The 22,864-nt window shown below is 37.6% G+C and overlaps 1 protein-coding gene across 10 annotated transcripts in view; it reads left to right on the plus strand.

The window, feature by feature from the left end:
* The window catches only part of EDA (ectodysplasin A), a 642,485-nt gene that overhangs the window by 443,820 nt on the left and 175,801 nt on the right, over positions 1-22,864 (plus strand). For all 10 annotated transcript variants that reach the window (XM_036932441.2, XM_057495635.1, XM_057495636.1 and 7 more), the window contains one exon: positions 5,077-5,182. In XM_036932441.2, the coding sequence (XP_036788336.2) occupies positions 5,077-5,182 (106 nt within the window). The remainder of the gene's footprint in view (positions 1-5,076; positions 5,183-22,864) is intronic.

Here is a 22,864-nt window from a genome sequence, read left to right on the forward strand (position 1 = left end):
GTCACATCTTGCTATGGTGGAATCTCTTGGAGATTTTGTTAAATGTCTCAGGGTATAAATGCTTTCATTTTATTTTATTTGAAGGTCTCAGCAGATTTCTGGTGAGTGATGGTAGTGGTTGCAATAAGAAAACTGATTTATTCAGGAGCACTGAAAAAGAGATCTTTTAAAAAATTAGGTGATTTGCCAATTTGAGAAAGCCTGGTAGGTAACTGCCTCCTCTTGAGAGAGATTAAGTACCAACTTCTATAACAGATTTAATTCTGAAAATGACAGACTAAAAAGTGAAAAACACTAGCTATGTGAGAGCCTTATTTTACCAGTGGCAGAAAAGACAGCCTTTTAGTCTCCAGATAATGAACCAGTTGAGGAATGAACAGTACAGCAGTTCCTCAAAATGGGGTTCAAGGACCATCTGCATCAGAATCCTGTAATGAACAAGTTGAAAAGGCATATTCCAAGGTCCCACCTCAGTGTACTAAGTCAAAATTGGGGGAGGACAAGGCGTAGGACTCTACCATTTTAACACTCGTGCCTCGTGATGCTGATGCACACCAAAGTTTAAGAGTCACGGACCTACGGAGCATCTCATTTTTAAGATCTCTTTGATTTGTTTACTTGCCAGGAGAGTAATGAATCCTTAGTCAACCTTTCCATGGTTCAGCCTAATAAATGAAGTCCAATGAGGGTCAAATAATATCCTATTATTTGATATAAATTAGGGTTTAAGGAATGGATTACTAATAGTCCTATTATTCTTTCAACAAATATGTATGTTTTAGGGACCTACTATGTGCCAGGCCCAGACCTAGGCCCTCAGTATACAAAAACAGATAAAATGTTCTCTACCTTCAAGAAGCTTATGAGTAATTTCCCAGAAGCATCTAATAAATACAAACAAATATATTAGTCATGAAATGCATAATGAATTAAATTTATTCTATGTCATGGCAAAAAGAAAAAAAAGTACCCAATAATTCTGTGGGTTTAAATACTAGAAAAGAGATATATTTGTAGTAATATCTGTAAAGTCACTAGCAATTATGAATGTATCCCTCATGTCTCACTGTTAATGAATTGTTTCCAGCTGAGATCCCAGTAATCTGCAGGTGCTATTTACCATGTAATTTTACCATAGGAAACAAGGGTGTAATCAGTTAATAAACTGTAAAGAATTCGATTTTTTTCCCTTGAGCAAAATGCCTGGCTCTGGCCAACATTCCTGATGCCTCCTGCCTTGTTCAATAAGAAAGAAATATTCGAAGAGAGAAGGTTGTTTTGTTTATATTCTTCAACTTGCCTCTGGAGCCATTCTAATGAACGCAAAAATCAAGCTAGAATTCCAGACTTTTTGTATGAGCAGCCACAGAGGAGTTTTCCCTCCTACCTGTAACTGAGACTCAAATGAGGGCACTGTGAATAAGGATCCTCTTTCAGGTTAAGCAGAGTTTTGTGTTGTTTTCTTTCTTTTTTTATGGAGAAAATATATACTATGTTCAAAGAATTTTCATATCCAGGCAGTCCCCATCTAATGAACACTTGACTTATGAATGTCCTATGCTCATCAATGGCCTTTCTTAAGGGCTTTTAAGCTACTCCTACTACCTGTGGAAGCTGGAGTTGTTTCTCCTGTCTGCTGGAGTTGTTTCTCCTCTCTGCAGGAGTTTGTTTCTCCCTCAGCCTTCCTCCTCTGAGAGCTTAAGTCCTCACAAGCTCCCATATAGGCCCTTTAGAACCATAACTATGTGAGCACATTCTGCTGCTGCCACCAGACACAAGAAGGTGCTGGAGGCCCTGCCATAACCATAGTTGTTGAGCTCCTGAGGGAACACAAGGAGTATGAAGGAAGTGCTGGAACTGTAGTTTGTGATGGTGGGGAGATTCTGCATTTGGATTTCAAAGTTCCTTTCTCCTAGAACTAGCACTATACTGTAATAACATACCCAGATAAAAGGGTTATCTGACAAATTCACCTATGCAGACCATAGCCAGGCATAGAACAAGAAAGAAATGATCTCTAAACCACCAGAGAAAAAGCACCTTCCTATTTGGAAAAGCCAATAGACTGCCCATTTATTCTCTTTGTACATGATTCTAATTAGTTTTAACAAGATGTCAGGACTATAGTAGGTTATAAGCAGCACATTTGAAGGGACTGGAAAAGATGTTACAGGTAGATGAAGTAAAATCTAAAAGTTGACAGCAAGAAGAGGGACAAAAAAAATCAGTGTCATGAAGATTCAGAGCACTGGAACTCTCATACATTGCTGATGGGAGCATAAAATGGTACAGTTCCTCTGGAAAGCTTGGCAGTTCCTTACAACAAATACTTACCACATAACCCAGATGTTCCACCTGTAGCTGTTTACTCAAGGAAAATGAAAACATATGTCCCTGGGAAGATTCATACATGAATGTTCATATCAGCTTTATTCATAATAGCCCCAAACTGGTAATAGTTTGAATGTGCCTCAACAGGTGAATGCATTAAAAAATTGTGGTATATACACATAGTAAGATAACACTCAGCAATAAAAAGGAATGAACTACTGATAACCACAACATGGATGAATCTCACCAACATGTTGAATGACAGAAACAACAGAGAAATCATACAATCATATTGTATGATTCCATTTATGTAAAGAATGGGAAAATCTAAGCATGGTGATAGATATCAGAACAATGGTTGCCAAGTGTGGAGGGTAGCACCGAAGAACGACTGGAAAGGGCACAAGGGAAAATTCTGGGGTGACAGAAATGTTCTATATCTTTATTTTCGTTGTGGTTACAATGGTATGTACATTTTTCAAAATTCTTCAAACTATATGCTTAAAATGTGTGCATTTTATTTTATGTAAATTACAGCTCAAATTTTTGTAAGATACAAAATTATAGCTCAGTAAATTTCATCAGGTACAAAAATTTACAAAGGAGAAAAAATGCTTCAGAGAATCCCCCTGCTACAGGATAACGTCTAAATTCCTTAACATGAAATGGCCCTTATTTAATATCTCTTGGTTCATTCCTTACCATTCCTCCCCACCTACTTCTTACTCTAAACTGCTTGTATTTCCAAAAACTGCTATTCTCTCTCTTTTTAAAGGTTTGAACCTTTAAACACAATGATCCCTTTACCTGGAATTCCTTTTGGCTTTCCCATTCATCACTAAATATTTAACATCCTTCAGGACTCACAGAGGTAGCACCTCCTCCAAGAAGCCTTATCCACTCCCAGTTTGTGTGAGGTGCTTTTCCCCTTGCTCCCAGAGAACCTTATGCTTCTTTCTAAGAAAGCATATATTGCTTTGTAATTCAATTGTTGTTTTTTTAAAAAAACCCTCAAAACCATAGTGGACTATGACCATTTAGTTTACAGACCAATAGTCTTCTACATATTCAGTAAGCCCTGAGGTAAATCATATATTGTAGACTAATTTCTATCCAAAATAGCTGAAGTAAGTTTCAGCACTCAAAGTTATCAAGAAAACTCTTCTATCTAGAATGACTTGTTCTTCTAGAGTTGCAAATGATTGTGCTTTTGTTGTAAATAGCAGTTCAGGCTTATATTATTAGTGGTATGATAATTTATTTATATTGTGAGTTAACTAACTTTCTGTGAGTTTGACCCAGAAACCTAGCCAGACCTTGATTCTATGGGAAAATGCATTTTACATTCCAGTCAAGTGACTCAAAAATACTACCCAGTTGAATCATGTGCAATAGTTGATATTCAACCATTTTTTTACATACAAAATGGCACTTTCATATAGTTAGTGTAAATGGTTTTAAATACAACCCTATAACAAGTTTTAAATTCAACTCTGTGGCAGTCTATGTACTGAAGATTGCCTATACATTCATTTATTAATTTTATATTTAATACATGAATATATTCTGCAAGATGCTGTTGGGTATAACTGTTCTAAGCAAACAGTGAATCACAGAATTTTGAAGAAAGTGTATAGAATGTTAAAGCCTTCTTGAGTCCTACCCATTTTTCTTCCAAATTAATCAGAGATGCAGCAGATATGAGCATTTGGAATTGCTTATTTTTTGAACTTACACTAGGATGAAAATGCAGATTCATTTCTTCATTTTTAACCCCAAACTATCTAGTCTATTTTGAAGACTAATTTTAATAATAGTAATAGCTAACATTTACTGAGTGCTTATTATTACATTCTGGGTACTGTGCTTACCCTATAACTACTTACTGAGTAAAGTACTGCTATTATCTGTATTTACTTGCCCAAGGATACACAGCTATAATTGGTCAAGTCAGGATTAGAATCACTCTCAATCCTGGTACTCTGTTCACTATTTACCTCAAGCACTTTTCTTAAGCCCAAAGAAGCACTCATGCTGAAGGATTGTGATTCAGTTCAACAAGCATATATTTAAACTGTGATTATCATTAGTGAAACCAGACCCATTCACATATGAAACATACTGTATTATGATGAGAGGTTATCAGAAGAGGACCAAGTACCAAAATGAGTATGTTAGACCACAAGTGCTGGAGAAGTCTAGGAAAGGGAGAGAATAACTGCACTTTGTCATAACTAACTACCAGAAGATCATTGACATGAGTGGTACCATCTAATCATAACTGGATACAGAGCATTCTGGGAACAAACCAAAAGTTCAGTATAAATAGGAATAGTGGGAAAATCATAAATGTTGTATAAGAACATAGATGAAATCCAAGAAGGAGTAGCAAACCCAAGTCTAATTCTTGGGCAGACATCAGTGCTTTGCAAGAGAAGTTAGAAATCCATGACTGGGCTCTCTGAACCCCAGAACCATATGGAGAGATGGGTCTTAAAGGATCACTCATTAGATATTTGTGCATAAGAAAGGGAATTCAGAGATTAACCAAAACTTTTTGCCTATATGATTAGAATAATAATGGTATAAAAAATAAAAGAATTTTTTATTAGAGAAGAACATGGGCTTGGGCTTTAGACACACTGAATTTAAAGTGAAGGTAGACTGCCTACAGAAAGCTGTTTTTTCATTTGACTGTGGTTGACCAAGGTCAAACTTTGACTCATTTACTTACTGTTTTTACAGGTGGCCCTTCTGAATTTCTTCTTCCCAAAAGAAAAGTCATACTCTGAAGAGGAAAGTAGGCATGTTCGCCGCAATAAAAGAAGCAAAAACAGTGAAGGAGCAGATGGTAAGTCTACTTGGGTGATTCTTTATCACATCTCAATTAATGAGAGTACCCTCCTGAAAACTACCTTCTCAAGTGTGCTTCACCATCTCATTTATTGTCCAAGGCCCAAGGTCACAGAAGAAGGTTTTTCCAGCATAGCCTTCTAATCACCCTTTGACTTAGAACTGACTGTAGAAGGATCCTCTCTCCTCCAACACTAGATGCCTTCAGTCCTTTCACAGTATGTCCAAGAGCCATGGTAGCATTTGGATCTCTCAAGATCATCCTCCCATAAGGACATCATCTGTCCTGGGGATATCCCATATCTACTAAGCCACCAAGAAGATTCAGTATTACTCTTGGAATTGACAGAGTGTTGTGCTATTATGGCATTTACATGATGTGTTAATTCCAATGATATCATGTCAATGTTGGTACCAGCTACCATGGTCAAATGTGAACTAGAGCTTCTAGACCTCATCTGTAAGTTCCTTGAGGTCAGAGATTCATTTCTCTTCATGTAATTCCAGAATATAACTTAGTATTTAGCAAATTGTTGGTGTTGGTAATATAAGCTGATGATGTTGATTGCCCCTTCAGCTAGGTTATGAGGTGCCATGAAAACCAAAGAGGGTGAAACAGATTTGAGTTAACTAGCAATGCATTTTGTGGAATATAACAAAATGTTAAGCTATCTCCTGGGCAGTCTTTGAATTGCTGTATTTCAATATCCTTTTGTCAATTGACAGAATGCTACCTCTCCGGCACAGGAGTTTGTAGAAAACGTAGCTCTGGGCTGCTGCAGAACCATCTGTACTCAAAGATAGCATGTGTCTGGCTACATCTGCCAGATATATGTGCTTTCTGATCTTGTCTCCTTCCCTCTCCCTCTTGATCACAAAGTCACAAAGAAATATGACTTTATAAAGATGAAAATGAGATTTTTAAGCTGACAATTGTCAATGTGACTAAGGGCCAGCCAGTGGTGGAATCAGTTCCAGAAGGCATGAGCTATTGAGGAAATGGGGTTAGGACATTGTCAGTAGTGGAAAGAAGAAGTAGAACTGGATGACGTCTGAAAAAGAGCTCAGAATAAGGGCCCTGTAATAAAAAGAGAGAGAGAGAGAGAGTCATAGAAATAAGATAAGTAGGGTGTTCTAGACAATGGAGGTGGCAGCAGCATTGAGCCATTGAATGGAAAACTGTACCAGTGGGACCGTTCTGCAGAGCAGACCCCTTGCACACAAGTGATGACCAAACTTAAGCCTAGGAAATGTGGTCTGTGAAGTAAAAGGCACCTGTTATCCACACACTGCTTGCAGTCAGTTTCCTAGAAGCCTTCAGAAGGCTATGTGGAAGCTGAGAATGAATGTTCCCTTTCCTCTCCTAATCATCTCACCCTCTGATGCATGTAGGTCTTTCCACCCTTGACTCTTCCCTTGAGGCTACTCCCAGTACCGTCAATTCTTTCATATTCTCTGTTTACTAAGAAGGAGAGGAGCAAGGTGGTAAGAGCAATATCACCTTCTGCAGTGAGCATGGTCTTCCAAGTGGGAAGGCTAATTGCCTCTAAAGTTTACCTCTTTATCTGGCCTCCAAAATTTTCTCTTAAAGAAGTCATCTTCTTCCTCTCTTTCAAACCACTTTATCTGGATATGGCTACCAACCTCTGTGCTACTGATTTTCCTTACAGTGTTTATTCTGTTTTGATACAAAATAGCTTTTCTCTCTGGTCAACGTCAGAGCTTTTCTTATTAATTTTTAGCACTTCTTAATTTGGTTTCTTCCTGGACTTATATTCTAGTCACTCACTAGACTCTAGTCACTTTGTGCCAGTGCCAAATTTCTTTTGTAATCCCAGATATTTTTCTTTAATCAGTATAGCTGGGAGGAATCCAAGAACCCCTTAGAGTTCAGAGTACAGAATGTCTGGGGATCCTGAGATTTGATTATATTTCCAGACTTTCACCTGGGAGGCTATAGAACTACTTCTTTAGATGTGGTGGGTGCTTCAGTGAGTTAAAGGGTAACGAGCAATCCAAATCTCCTTTACTTTTGAACCATGCCTGTTACTCTGCTGAGTTTATGCTATATTTATTCAATATTTTCATCAAATATTTACTGAGAATATATAGAAACTTATATAACACTACAGTAGAAATACCATCAGGATATTTGTGTTTGTTTTGTTTACTTTTACATCCCCATTGCCTAGAAAAGGACCTAGAACATAGTAGAACCTCAAATGTTTCTTTTTGCCCTCAAAAAGCTTAAATTCCAGTATAAAAAGACAGATAATAAACAAAATTAGGGGTGATAAGTGTTGTGGAGAAAAATACAGGCATAACAAGAGGGAGGAAGGAAATGGAGGGGTGTGCTGTAAAGTGATTGGGAATGTCCCTCTAGTAAGGGAACAATTGAGAAGAGACTTAAATGAAATGAAAGTGTGAGCCATATGAATATCTGTGGGGGTGGGGGCAGGGAAAAAACAGTTAAAAATGCTCTGCAGCAAAAGAATGCTTGGTATGTTCCAGAAAGATCAGTGTGGCTGGGAGCAGAGTGATCAAGAGGGAGAGGGAAGGAGACAAGATCAGGAAGCACAGCCCAGTCTAGAGCATTTGTAGGCCAAGATAAGGACTCTGACTGTTAATAGTGTGTGAGATGGGGAACCATTGGAGGATTTTGAACAGAGGAGTGATAGGATTGGACTTATGTTTTAACAGAATCCCTCTGGGTGCTGTATTAAAATTAGTTGCAGGAAGAAAGGACAGAAACAGGAAGACCTGTTAGGGCAGTATAACAATCATCAGGCAAGAGATGATAGTGGTTTAGACTAGGATGAAGGAAGTGTGGGTGGTGAGGAGTGGTCAAATTCTGGATAGATTTTAAAGGAATAGCTGTCAGGGTTTCAGATTGATTAGATTAGGGATATAAGAGACAAAGAGCCAAGAGTAACCCCAGTTTTGGACTTAAGCAACTAGACTAGTAGAATTGCCATTTCTGAGATGGGGAAAAACAGGGGAGGAGCAGGCTAAAGGGGTGTAAAGAAGGAAGCAAGAATTCTTAGGCACTCTAAGTTTCAGGTGTCTATCATACAACCAAGTAAAAGAGAGCTGGATATATAAGTCTACACTGTATGTCACTGTCTCAGGACAGTGAGCTGATTCTGTTTTATAAAAATAAAGAACGTCTCATTGAAGAACTGAGTCAATCTATAAACCATTTGAATAGAGTAAGAGGTAGGATGGGATCCATAAATCACAGTGGGGTGAATTAAGGCCGAAAAAAAACCCTATCAGGTATTGATTCTAAATCCACAAGTTGCATGATATAATAAAAATTTAGCTCTCTGGCTCAGGTTTGAATCACAAGTGTCAAATAAAAAGTTGTTTACCTTGAACATTTAAGAACATGACAGAGATTCCAGGAAGAAAACACTTCTCAAAGGTCAAAAATAGAAATAAGTTTTAAAAGAGAGCAGGAAAATCAGTTCTATTTCCTTGTATAAACTTTTTGATCTGTTACTATCCTTTAATTTCACTTAAATTCCCAAAACTTTATTTTATTGTTTTTTAACAAGCCTTCTAGTCCCACCAGAAGAAGTATAAAGATGAGTAAGACCTCAGAGAAGCTTACAGTTTAATGAGGGAGTGATATATTTATAGGCAACAGGTAAAAATGAAACAAAGGTAGGGTGGTGAAAATGGGTCCTGGAATTTTACCTTACACAGCTCCAGCACATAGAAGACACTGAAATCTTTGTTAAATGAATTGCTGAACAAACAAATGGAAGAGAGGAGTCTAGATTTTCTATCAAGGAACTATAGATATTAAACTTGATAATCATTAATCTCTGTTGGAAAAAAAAGTTTTAACAAATGGTTCATTCACTCTTAGGAAAAGCAAGGAATGTAGTGATCCTTAGAAGCCTGTGTAGGTTCACCAAGAATAAATAATGCTACAGAAGCCTTTATTCCTGTTTTTCACAAGACTACTAAACTAGTTGATTAAAGGCACAACATAGGCGTGGTTATCTTGCCTTAAAAAGAGTCAGTGGCCACATTCAGCATGTATCCAATCTTCCTGACCTAACATTCAAGAAATGATTGGATTCATCTCAGTTTCTCAGTTTGGATTATTCTATAAATGAAACCATTGACTAGGAAGCAGGAGTCCCAAACATAGGGTTAGTTCCCCTCCAATATAAATCTTGGCACTTTATAACTTCAACTCTCAGAAAATATAAGTGAGTCTTTTCCTTTACTACATCTTTACCTTAAATTCACTACTCCTGTTTTGAGTCAGCCAAAAGTATTGGATCCAGGTTTTAAGTTCACTTTTGCTCATTATATGAGGCCTTTAGTTGTGTTGTTCTGCAACAAAAGCATGATCACTTCATTGTAGGTGTTGTGAGTGACAACAGCTCCAAAAATCTGTGCCAAAATTTCCTGTTGAGACCCATCCTTGTGATGTGTTTCTGAAGTAATAATAGCTCTAGATGGCTTGCTTGGTCATCTCTTACAGGATATTCCAGAAATCTGTAGAACCTTATTTTCTAGTTAGAATGAAATATAGAATATATTCAGAGGGCCATGAGGTCTTAGAATTAGAAAACATGAATCCAGAATTCCCATGGAGGTAGTTTCCATTTTTTATAAATGTTATTGTGAAATCATTTGTCCTCTTCCTGTAGAAGCATTTTTAGGAATCAATCAAAATATTAATATCCCTCCACATGCACCTCCCCTCCATGTTTCTGTCCTAGTAAAAGAATAAAAACAAAAGGTACTAGGCTGAATCACAATTTCTGGATCCCAATCTTGATGTCACTGCCACCTTAGCAGCCATGTGACTTTGGAGGAGTGACATTCCTCTGAACCTCAGTTTCCTTACCTATAAAATGGGGATAATTAACCCTGCTTACCGCATGCAGTTGTAATGATCAGAAGTGTTAATGTATGTAAAAATGCTTCAGAAATTATTAACTGCTATTAGTATGTTGTCTCCAGAATATGAACATAATAGCATGATCTCTCAGACATTTTAGAAACTCATATTACCATAATAATTTCTGCAAAGATACTCTTTCAGCCAGATTGACCTTTTTTGTGCTCACTGATGCTATCTAAGCCCATAGAAAGAAGACTCCAAGCCTCAAACTATGGCCTGTAACTAGCTCATCACAACAAATGATCACATGTGTTCCATCCCGTGTCACTCTGTTACTCTGTCTGGCTGTGTATATGTGTCCTTTTTTTGTCAGTATCTCTTTGTAGTTTACTTTGGGACTGATGAAAAAATAGTATTCATTTTTGCTATTATAAAAGAGTAAAGGGGAAAACCAAATAAAATTAAAATATAATTGAAATATATCCTCTTTCCTTTGTTTCTTAAAAATAATAATGGAACAGGGCATGGCTACCACTAAATTGATACAGATGACATAAAAGGCTATGGCTTCAAAGAAACACTTTCTACCTATACAAATGTTAGCTATGATTAAGAAACACCTTCATTCTAGTATTGCTCATGTATTTATTGCTTTTCAGTGACCCATCACTATGTTATTATCAAATGAGAGAAACTAAAATCGTTTTGAGAGCTGATAGTCTCAGGGGCTTGTTTACAAAACAAAATTAAAACTTTTTAGGGTTTACCATGTGTATAGACTTGAAGAAGATTGCTGATTTCATTTGTAGAGTCCCCAAGGTTGTCTACTTGTCATGGAAACCAACAGCTTAAGTGCCCACAGCAGAACAGTCTGGAAAGTGGCTTTATATCAAATAAGACATTAAGTAAATGAAAATGTCTTTCCTTGTTCATACTCCAAATGCCCTTGAAAACTATATTTTCATTCATGGAACTAGCCCTGCAGTGAATGATCTCACAGCTTTCACCACTGACACTTGGTTAACAAACATTTTTAGAATACTAACTACTTGTAAGACATCGTACTAGACTCTGTAGTTAGAATACCCACCAAACTCCTAAGTCCTAAAGTGAACTTGGTATAGAGGTTAAATATTAGGCTTCTTAAAAATATTCACGAGATCTTTTTACAGTACAACAATAACATGTACTCATTATAACAAACATACGCAATATAGCATCATATAAGATAAAGTATAAATATGTCTGCCTCCCACTAGAAAAATGCTGTAAAGGTAAGATCCCTGAAGAATATCTTACTTGCCTAAAGGACGTCACAGGCCCAGCTGACCTGAGGTTCTCTAAAGGTACTTCTGGTCTATCTCACTGTCTCTTAAATTCCTTCTAGTTATTTGTTTCTCAATGTTAGGAGGAGTGATGAATTCTAAGCCAGGAGACCCAGATTCTAGTACCAACCCTGCCATTAGTAGTTATACTGGTAGTATGACCTTGGGCAAGTATTAACTTTACTTCTCTGATCTTAGTTTTTTCTAAAGGTTAGACTAGAATCAGTAATTCTCAACTTGGGTGTAAGACATTCAAACTCACCTAAGGAGTTTTTTAAGGTATGCATACCCTGGAAATTCTGGCCATTCTGCACCCCATTAAGAAAACTACAGTGAGGTAGTACTATTTCTGATGAAATTATATCAATCTCTCAGATGTATTAAGATAAGAAAACAATTGTTGAACTACTAGAATAAATTATCCAATTGTTTCCTTCTAATTCTGTTATAATTTGCTTCTACCTATTCCTAATTTCTATAATATAATGGTAATAGCTAAGGTAGTTTTAGCCAATTGAGTGATATCTGGATGATTAAATACTCAGTTTCAGTTCAGGTGATCGAGTAGGCCTTTTCATTAGCATCCATGCAGAGTCTCAGTAAGGAAAGATTAAGAGCATGCATATGGTTTCAAGAAGTGAACACTAAGGAGCTTAATCTGTTGGCTAAGTGGTGAACTGTCAGCTCCCTTTAGAATATGGCTTCTAAATATCACAGACAGATGTCTATGTGTACGCAGAAGACTTCTGTTGGCTCTGTAGTGTATTGCTTATGCAACCCTGCCTTACTCTTGATCCTACTCCTAGACTTGCAGGGCTTCTTCTATCTCACAGGTGAGGAATGGCTGCAGCTTCCTCTTTTTTTTTTTTTTGTCATTCATTCAGTCAGTAAATGTTTATGAAGTATGTACCAGCTAGTTGTTGAATAAATGTTTACCTGATCAGAACATTAGGGACACAGTGGTGAACAAGAGAAGACCCTGCCCTCATGAAACTCACAGTTGGATGGTTTCAACGCAGAATAGTAAGTGGTATAATAGGGTAAATACAGGATGCTATGGGGCACATCAGCACCTGATCTACACCTGTGAGATTTGGGAAAGTCTCCTAATGCGGGTAACATCTGAGCTGCAACCTGACTGGTGCTAAAGAGTTAGCCAACTAAAGATTTGATGGAAGGGTAAACCAGAAAAAAAGGATATAGGTTTTAGAAAGCTTAAAGTAAAGGGGACCTTGGCTCATTTGAGGAACCAAAAGAAATTTGTATGGTTAGTATAGATTTCTAAAGGTTAAGTGATAAAAAAGCTGAGCTGGCCAACAGAAGCCAAATCATGCAGGGCTTTGGAATCCATTTTATAGAGCACAGAAACTACCTAAAGGCGTTAGGGAAGCACGGGATCAATGTCAAGAATAAATTTTATGGCAAATATCTTCAAATGCTTAATGCATATACTCTGATTCAGCAATTCCACTTTTACTTCTACATATACTCACACTTTGAAAATAATTTATCAACTGTATTCTTTGCTGTACTGTTTGTAGTAACAGAGCATTGGAAATAACCCAAATATCCACTATTTAGAAAGTGATTACATAAATGATGATAGATCTATAGGTGGTAGCTGTTGTTGCTCTGGGGAAGAAAACTGAGTGCTTGAGATTGGAGTAGGAAGAGAGTTAATTTCCATCCTTCTGCATCTTTTGAATTTTTTTAATCATCTGTATGTACTATTTAAAATAAACAAAAAAGTTTATTTTTAAAATAAATAAAATATGCATGATATGTCATTTTCTACCCATCACCCAAATGCATTAGCAATAATTTTATAATATAAAAACATCCTATGCTAGTTAGGAAGAGGGAAAACCCATATATTTGTGGAAAGAATATAAACTGGGTTTTTTCCAGCTTTATTGAGGTATAATTGAAAAAAATTGTATATATTTGAAGTATACAATGCAATATTATATATACATATACATTGTGAAATGATTGCCACACTCAAGCTAATGAACATTTCCATCACCTCATATAGCCTTTTTTTATGGTGAGAGCACTTAAGATCTACTCTCTAAGCAAATTTCAGATGTAGAGTATTATTAACTATAGTCACCATGCTATACATTAGATCTCCAGACTTATTCATCCTGCATAACTGAAACTTTATACCCTTTGACCAACACTTCCCCATTTCTTCTACCCACCACCTCCTGGCAACCACCATTTTACTCTATGCCTCTGTGAGTTTAACTGTTTTAGGTTCACATGTAAATAATATCATGTAGTATTTGTCTTTCTGTTTCTGGCTTATGTTTTGCAGGTTCAAACATGTTCTCATAAATCACAAGATTTCCTTTGTAAGGGTGAATAATATTCCATTGTATGTGTGTGTATCACATTTTCTTTTTATATTCATCTGTTTATAGACACTAAGGTTGTTTCCATATCTTGGCTATTGTGAATAATGCTGCAATGAACATGAAAGTGAAGATACCATTTCAAGATATGAATGTTCTTTCCTTCGTATATATACCCTGAAGTAGGACTACTAGATCATATGGTATTTCTATTTTTAATTTTAGAGGAAACTCCATTCTGTTTTACATAATGACTATACCAATTTACATTCCTACCAACACTGTACAACTGTTACCTTTTCTACACATCCTTGGCAACACTTGTTGTCTCTTGTCTTTTTTGTAATATCCAGCCTAACATGTGAGATAACATTTCATTGTGGTTCTGATTTACATTTCCCTGATGATTAGAGATTTGAAGATCTTCTCATATATCTGCTGGCCATTTGTATGTCTTCTTTGGAAAACTATCTCTTCAGGTCCTTTACTTGTTTTTTAATAAGATTCTTCTTATTATTATTATTGTTACTGTTGAGTTGCATTTCTTACATGTTTTAGATACTAAAATACCTTAAATATGTAAGATGTGTGGTTTGCAAATATTTTTTCCCTTTCTGTATGTTGTCTGTTCATTCTGTTGATTATTTCCTTTCCTGTGCAGAAGCTTTTTAGTTTGATACAATCACACTGGTCTATTTTTGCTCTTGTTGCCTGTGCCCTTGAGGTCATGTCAAAAAAATCATTGCCTAGCCCAATGCCAAGAAGCTTTTTCCTATGTTTTCTTCTAGTAGTTTTACAATTTCAGGTGTATTTTTTTTCTTTTGGTATCGTTAATCTACAATTACATGAGCAACATTATGGTTAGTAGACTTCTCCCATCATCAAGTCCCCACCACATACCCCATTACAGTCATTGTCCATCAGCATAGTAAGATGCTATAGAATCACTACTTGTCTTCTCTGTGTTGTACAGCCCTCCCCATACAGCCCCCCTACATTATGTCTGCTGATTGCAAGGCCCCTTTTCCCCCTTATCCGTCCCTTCCCACCAATCCTCACCAGTACTTTTCCCTTTGGTAACTGTTAGTCCATTCTTGGGTTCTGTGAGTCTGCTGCTGTTTTGTTTCTTCAGTTTTTGCTTTGCTCTTATACATATAGATGAGTGAAATCATTTGATACTTGTCTTTTACTGCCTGACATATTTCACTAAGCATAATGCCCTCTAGCTACATCCATGTTGTTGCCAATGGTAGGATTTGTTTTCTTCTTATGGCTGACTAATATTCCATTGTGTATATGTACCACATCTTCTTTATCCATTCATCTACAGATGGACACTTAGGTTTCTTCCATTTCTTGGCTATTATAAATAGTGCTGCGATAAACATAGGGGTGCATATGTCTTTTTCAAACTGGGCTGTTTGTCTTTTTGATGTTGGCCATCCTTACAGGTGTGAGGTGATAGCTCATTGTAGTTTTAATTTGCATTTCTCTGCTGATGAGCAATGTGCAGCATCTTTTCATGTGCCTGTTGGCCATCTGAATTTCTTCTTTGGAGAAGTGTCTCTTCGGATCCTCTGCCCGTTTTCTAATTGGATTATTTACTTTTTGTTTGTTGAGGTGTGTGAGCTCTTTATATATTTTGGATGTCAACACTTTATCGGATATGTCATTTATGAATATATTCTCCCATACTGTAGGATGCCTTTTTTTTCTATTGATGGTGTCCTTTGCTGTACAGAAGCTTTTTAGCTTGATATATTCCTACGTCTTCATTTTTACTTTTGTTTCCCTTGCCCAGAAGGTATGTTCATGAAGAAGTTGCTCATATTTATGTCCAAGAGATTTTTACCTATGTTTTTTTCTAAGGGTTTTATGGTTTCATGACTTACATTCAGGTCTCTGATCCATTTTGAAATTAATTTTGTGTATGGGGATAGACAATGATCCAGTTTCATTCTCTTACATGTAGCTGTCTAGTTTTGCCAACACCAGCTGTTGAAGAGGCTGTCATTTCCCCACTGTATATCCATGGCTCCTTTATCATATATTAATTGACTGTATATGTTTGGGATAATGTCTGGACTCTCTGTTCTGTTCCACTGGTCTGTGGCTCTGTTCTTGTGCCAGTACCAAATTCTCTTGATCACTGTGGCTTTGTAGTAGAGTTTAAGTTGGGAAGCAAGATCCCCCCATGCTTTTTTCTTCCTTCCCAGGATTTCTTTGGCTATTCGGAGTCTTTTGTGGTTCCATATGAATTTTAGAACTATTTGTTCCAGTTCGTTGAAGAATGTTGTTGGTATTTTGATAGGGATTGCGTTGAATCTATAGATTGCTTTAGGCAGGATGGCCATTTTGACTATTAATTCTTCCTAGCCAAGAGCATGGGATGAGTTTCCATTTGTTAGTGAACTCTTTAATTTCTCTTAAGAGTGTCTTGTAGTTTTCAGGGTATAGGTCTTTCACTTCCATGGTTAGGTTTATTCCTAGGTATTTTATTCTTGTTGATGTAATTGTGAATGGAATTGCTTTCCTGATTTCTCTTTCTGCTAGCTCACCATTCGTGTATAGGAAAACAACAGATTTCTGTGTATCAATTTTGTATCTTGCAACTTTGCTGAATTCAGATATTAGATCTAGTAGTTTTGGAGTGGAGTCTTTAGGGTTTTATGTGTACAATTTCATGTCATCTGCAAATAGTGACAGTTTGACTTCTTCTTTACCAATCTGGATGCCTTGTATTTCTTTGTTTTGTCTGATTGCTGTGGCTAGGACCTCTAGTACTATGTTGAATAGTAGTGAGGAGAGTGGGCATCCCTGTCTTGTTCCCGATCTCAGAGGAAAAGCTTTCAGCTTCTCGCTGTTAACTATGATGTTGGCAGTGGGTTTGTCATATATGGCCTTTATTATGTTGCTGTACTTGCCCTCTATACCCAATTTGCTGAGCGTTTTTATCATGAATGGATGTTGAATTTTGTTGAATGCTTTTTCAGCATCTATGGAGACGATCATGTGGTTTTTGTCCTTCTTTTTGTTGATGTGGTGGATAATGTTGATGGATTTTGATATGTTATACCATCCTTGCATCCCTGGGATGAATCCCACTTGGTCATGGTGTATGATCTTCTTGATGTCTTTTTGAATTCGGTTTGCTAATATTTTGTTGAGTACTTTTGCATCTATGTTCATCAGGGATATTGGTCTGTAATTTTCATTTTTTGTGGGGTCTTTGCCTGGTTTTGGTGTTAGAATGATGCTGGCTTCATAGAATGAGTTTGGAAGTATTCCTTCATCTTCTATATTTTGGAAAACTTTAAGGAGAATGGGTGTTATGCCTTCTCTATATGTCTGGTAAAATTCAGCGGTGAATCCATCTGGACCAGGATTTTGTCCTTGCATATTTTTTGATTACCAATTCAATTTCTTTGCTGGTAATTGGTCTGTTTCGATTTTCTTTTTCGTCCTTGGTCAGTCTTAGAAGGTTGTATTTTTCTAGGAAGTTGTCCATTTCTTCTAGGTTTTCCAGCTTGTTAGCATATAGATTTTCATAGTATTCTCTAATAATTATTTGTATTCCTCTGAGGTCCGTCATGGCTTTTCCTTTCTCATTTCTGATTCTGTTGATGTGTGTAGATTTTCTTTTTCTCTTAATGAGTCTGGCTAGGGACCTATCTATTCTGTTTATTTTCTCAAAGTACCAGCTCTTGTTTTCATTGATTTTATCTATTGTTTTATTCTTCTCAATTTTATTTATTTCTTCTCTGATCTTTATTATGTCCCTTCTTCTGCTGCCTTTAGGCCTCATTTGTTCTTTTTCCAGTTTCAATAATTGTTACTTTAGAATATTCATTTTGGATTTTTCTTCCTTCTTTAAATAGGTCTGGATTGCTATATACTTTCCTCTTAGAACTGCCTTCACTGCATCCCACAGAAGTTGGGGCTTTGTGCTATTGTTGTCATTTGTCCCCATATATTGCTGGATCTCTGTTTTAATTTGGTCATTGATCCATTGTTTATTTAGGAGTATGTTGTTAAGCCTCCATGAGTTTGTGAGCCTTTTTGTTTTCTTTGACAATTTATTTGTAGTTTAATATCTTTGTGATCTCAGATGTTGGTTGGTAGAATTTCAATCTTTTTTAATTTACTGAGGCTCTTTTTGTGGCCTAGTATGTGGTCTATTCTGGAAAATATTCCATGTGCACTGGAGAAGAATGTGTATCCTGCTGCTTTTGGGTGTAGAGTTCTGTAGATGTCTGTTAGGTTCATCTTTCCTAGTGTGTTGTTCAGTGCCTCTGTGTCTTTACTTATTTTCTGTCTGGTTGATCTTTCCTTTGGAGTGAGTGGTGTGTTGAATTCTCCTAATATGAATGTATTGCATTCTATTTCTTCCTTTAATTCTGTTAGTATTTGTTTCACATATGTTGGTGCTCCTGTATTGAGTGCATATATAATTATAATGGTTATATCCTCTTGTTGTACTGAGCCCTTTATCATTATGTAATGTCCTTCTTTATCTCTTGTTACTTTCTTTGTTTTGAAGTCTATTTTGTCTGATACAAGTACTGCAACACCTGCTTTTTTCTCCCTATTGCTTGCATGAAATATGTTTTTCCATCTCTTTACTTTTAGTCTGTGTATATATTTGGGTTTGAGGTGAGTCTCTTGTAAGCAGCATATAGATGGGTCTTGCTTTTTTATCAATTCTATTACTCTCTGTCTTTTGATTGCTATATTCAAGTCCCTTTACATTTAGAGTGATTATCGATAGATATGTACTTATTGCCATTGCAGGCTTTGGATTCATGTTCACCAAAGATTCAAGGGCAGCTTCTTTACTTTCTATCCGTCTAACTTTAAACCTCTTATTACACTATTATAAACACAGTCTGTTGATTCTTTATTTCTCTCCCTTCTTATTCTTCCTCCTCCATTCTTTATATATTTGGTGTTTTATTCTGTATGCTTTTGTGTTTCCTTTGCCTGCTTTTGTGGATAGTTCATTTTATTTTTTGCCTTGAGTTAGTATTTGGTTTGTCTGCTTTCTTTGGTGTGATTTTATTTTCTCTGTTGACATCTGTTTAGCCTCAGGAGTCCTTCCATCTATATCAGTCCCTTTAAAATATTCTTTACAGGTGGTTTGTGGTAGACTAATTCCCTCAACTTTTGCTTGTCTGGAAATTGTTTAATCCCTCCTTCAAATTGAAATGATAATCATGTTGGATGCAGTGTTCTTGGTTCAAGGATCTTCTGTTTCATTGTGTTGCATATATCATGCCATTCTCTTCTGTCCTGTGAGGTTTCTTTTGAGAAGTCTGATGGTAGCCTGATGGGTTTTCCTTTGTAGGTGATCTGTTTTCTCTCTCTGGCTGCCCTTAATACTCTGTCCTTGTCTTTGATCTTCGCCATTTCAATTATTACATGTCTTGGTGTTATCCTCCTTGTGTCCCTTGTGTTGGGAGACCTTTCTATTTCCATGGTCTGAGAGACTGTTTAGTTCCCCAGCTTGGGGAAGTTTTCAGCAATTATTTCTTCATAGACACTTTCTATCCCTTTTTCTCTGTCTTCTTTTTCTGGTACCTCTATAATGCAAATTTTGTTCCATTTGGATTGGTCACACAGTTCTCTTAATATTCTTTCATTCCTAGAGATCCTTTTATGTCTCTCTGCCTCAGCTTCTCTGTATTCCTGTTCTCTGATTTCTATTCCATTAACAATCTCTTATACCTCTTGAAGTCTGCTCTTAAGCCCTTCTACTGATTGTTTCATTTCTGTTATCTCCCTCCGGACTTCATCCCTTAGGTCTTGTGTATTTCTCTGGAAGACCATCAGCCTGGTTATGACTTTTATTTTGAATTATTTTTCAGGAAGTTTGGTTATATCTTTCTCACAATGCCCTCTCTTTAGGGTTGTCTGAGTCATTTTTGCCTGGACCAGATTCTTCTGCCTTTTCATGGTTACAGAAGTGGTCGCAGGCAGGTGGCGCATGTGTCAGCTTACAGAACAAAGTCCGTTCCTGCTTCTTAGTTGCCTGCTCTTCTCCACTGCCTGCATGGTCTACCTGCACACTGTGAGCCATCTCTGTGACAATCCCCAGAGCTGCCATCAGCGGGGCAGCATTTGGTATTGCCTAATGCACTGCAGGGGTCGCAGATGCACCAGGTGTGTTCTCCTGTGAGAACAGCATCCCTTCATGCCTTCTGGTCCTTGCTCCAGCTTCTGCAGCCTGTATCGTCTTCCTGCACATGGGAGCAGTTTCTGGGATAATCTCCTGAGTTGCTGTGGGCAGGGCGGCCCTCGGGGTAGCCTAGCACACTGTGGGGGGTCGCAGCACGCTGGGTGTGTTCTGCTAAAACGGCGCCCCTTTTTGCCTTCTGGAACTTGCTCTGGCTTCCGCTGCATGTGCTGTCTGCCTGCACACTGTAAACAGTCTCTCAGATAATTCCCTTAGCTGCTGTGTGCGAGGCAGTCCTTGTGATAGCCCAGGGCCCTGCGGGGGTCACAGGTGCTCCGAGTGTGTTTTCCTGTGAGAATGGTGCCCCTTCGTGCCTTCCGGGCCTTCCTCCAGCTTCCACTGCCTGTTCCGGGTACCCACCCACCAGGAGCAGTCTCTGGGATAATCTTCTGAGGTGCCACGGGTGGGGTGGCCCTTTGGGTAGCCTAGCACATGGCATAGGTGACAGACATGCTGGGTCTGTTCTCCTTTGAGAACGGCACCCCTTCCTGCCTTCTGCACTTTCCTCTGGGTTCCTCTGTCTGTCCCAGTTAGCTGCATGCTGGGAGGAAACTCTGTGTGGTTGCTGTGGGTGGGGCTATTCTCGAGCTGCTCTGCAGCTGTTGCAGGTCAGCTGATTTGCTTCCAGCATTGGCCAGAGGGAATGAATGGCAGGCTACTTATCACTGTGAAGAGCTTCTGGGCTGCTTCACCCCCCCAGGGGACTAGGGTGCCTGAAGTTCCTCAAGATTCCCAGCCTGCTATGCTGAGTGTGCTGGGATCATTTTGTCCAGCTGTTGAGCCCCTGTCCTTTTAAGACTTTTAAAAAGTGCTCTCTTGTCTTTTGTCCCATGGGAGCCGGCTGTGGGGACCTGCTCGGATTCTCCCTCTCCAATTTTACTTTTCTATTTCTCTAATATCCAGTACACCATGCAATGTGTGTCTGTGCTCCCAGTGCAGATTACTAGGGCTGGTTATTTAGCAGTCCTGGGTTTCCACTCCCTTCTTCACTCTGATTATTTTTCTCCCACCAGTGAGCTGAGGTGTGGGGAGCGCTTGGGTCCCACTGTGTCACGGCTTTGTATCTTATCCTTTTCATGAGATGCTGTGTTCTGGCAGACGTAGATGTAGCCTGGCTGTTGTAGTGTATCTTCTGGTCTCTCTTTTAGGAATAGCTGTATTTGTTTTATTGTCAAAAATATATATTGTTTTGGGAGGAGATTTCTTCCACCCTACACATGCCGCCATCTTGAGCCCCCCCTCTCAGTTCTATTTTTAAGTCTTTGATCTATTTTGAGTTGATTCTTGTATGTGCTGTGAGATAAGAATCTAATTTCATTCTGCAGGTGACTACCCAGTTTTCCCAGAACCATTTATTAATGAAACTCTCCTTTCCCCATTATGTGTTCTTAGCACCCTTGTCAAAAATCAGTAGTCCATAAATGCATGGATATATTTTTGGGCTCTCTATTCTGTTCCATTGGTCTATATATCTGTTTTGATGACTGTACCATGCTGTTTTCATTGCTGTACTGTTGTATTATATTTTGAAATAATGAGATGCAGTCCTTCTAGCTTTGTTCTTTTTGTTTAAGATTACTTGTGCTATGTGGGGCCATTTGTGTTTCCATATAAACTTTAGGATTCTATTCTCTATTTTATCAAAACTGTCATTGGAATTTTGGTAAAGATTGCATTGCATCCATAGATAACTTTGGATAGTATGGACATTTTAACAATATCAACTCTTCCACTCCAAGAACACAGGGTATCTTTCCGTTTTTTTACCCTTTTCAATTTCTTTCATCAGTGTTTTCTTCTTTTTAGTATACAAATCTTTTACTTCCCTGGTTAAATTTATTTCTAAGTAATCTTTCTGATATCATTGTAAATGGGTCGTTTTAATTTCTTTTTTGGATAGTTCATTTTTAGTGTATAGAAATGCAACTGATTTTTGTATGTTGATTTTGTATCCTGCAACTTTGCTGAATTCATTTATTTTTTCTAACAGTTAGTTTTTAGTGGAGTCTAGGGTTTTCCACATATAGGACCATATCATCTGTAAACAGAGAAAATTTTCCTTTTCCTTTCCAACTTATGTGCCTTTTATTTATTTTTCTTGCTTAATTACTCTGGCTATAGGACTTTAAGCACTATGTTTAACAGAAGTTGTAAAAATGGGCATATTTGGTTTTCCTCCTTATTGTAGAGGAAAAGTGTTCAGCTTTTCGTTGTTAACTATGATGTTATCTGTGAGATTGTCATATATGTTGAGAAATATTCCTTCCATATATAATTGGTGAAGAGTGTTTATCATGAAAGAATGTTGAATTTTGTCAATTGCTGTTCTGAACCTATCAGATGATCACATGACTTTTTTCTTTAAAAAGTGTTTCTTTATTGAAATACAGTTGATATAGATTCCTATATTGGTTTCAAGTATACAACACAGTGGCTCAACAGTTACCCATATTATTAAATCCTTATCCACTAGTGCAGTTAGTATCTGCCAACCGAGGAAGATATTACAGTATCACTGGCTACATTCTCCATGCTGTACTACCATCCAGTGAACGAACCTGTATCATGATTGTGAAGTTTGTACCCATTTATCCCACTCATATTTCCCAATCACCTACCCCATCCCCTCCCCCATGGGAACCAAGAGTCATTATCAATGTCTAAGTCTATACATTTTGTTCATTTTGTTTTGTTTTATTTTAAAATCTGCAAATAAAGGAACTCATATGGTATTTGTCTTTCTCTGCCTGGCTTATTTCCTTGGCATAATACCCTCTAGTTCCATCCATAGTGTCACAAGTGGCAGGATCTCTTTCATTTTTATGACTGAAAAATCCATTGTGTATATGTACATCTTCTTTATCCTTTTATCTATTGACTGACACTTTGGTAACTTCCA

This window comes from Manis pentadactyla, chromosome X (genome assembly GCF_030020395.1).
Source record: "Manis pentadactyla isolate mManPen7 chromosome X, mManPen7.hap1, whole genome shotgun sequence".
Taxonomy (NCBI): Eukaryota; Metazoa; Chordata; class Mammalia; order Pholidota; family Manidae; genus Manis; species Manis pentadactyla.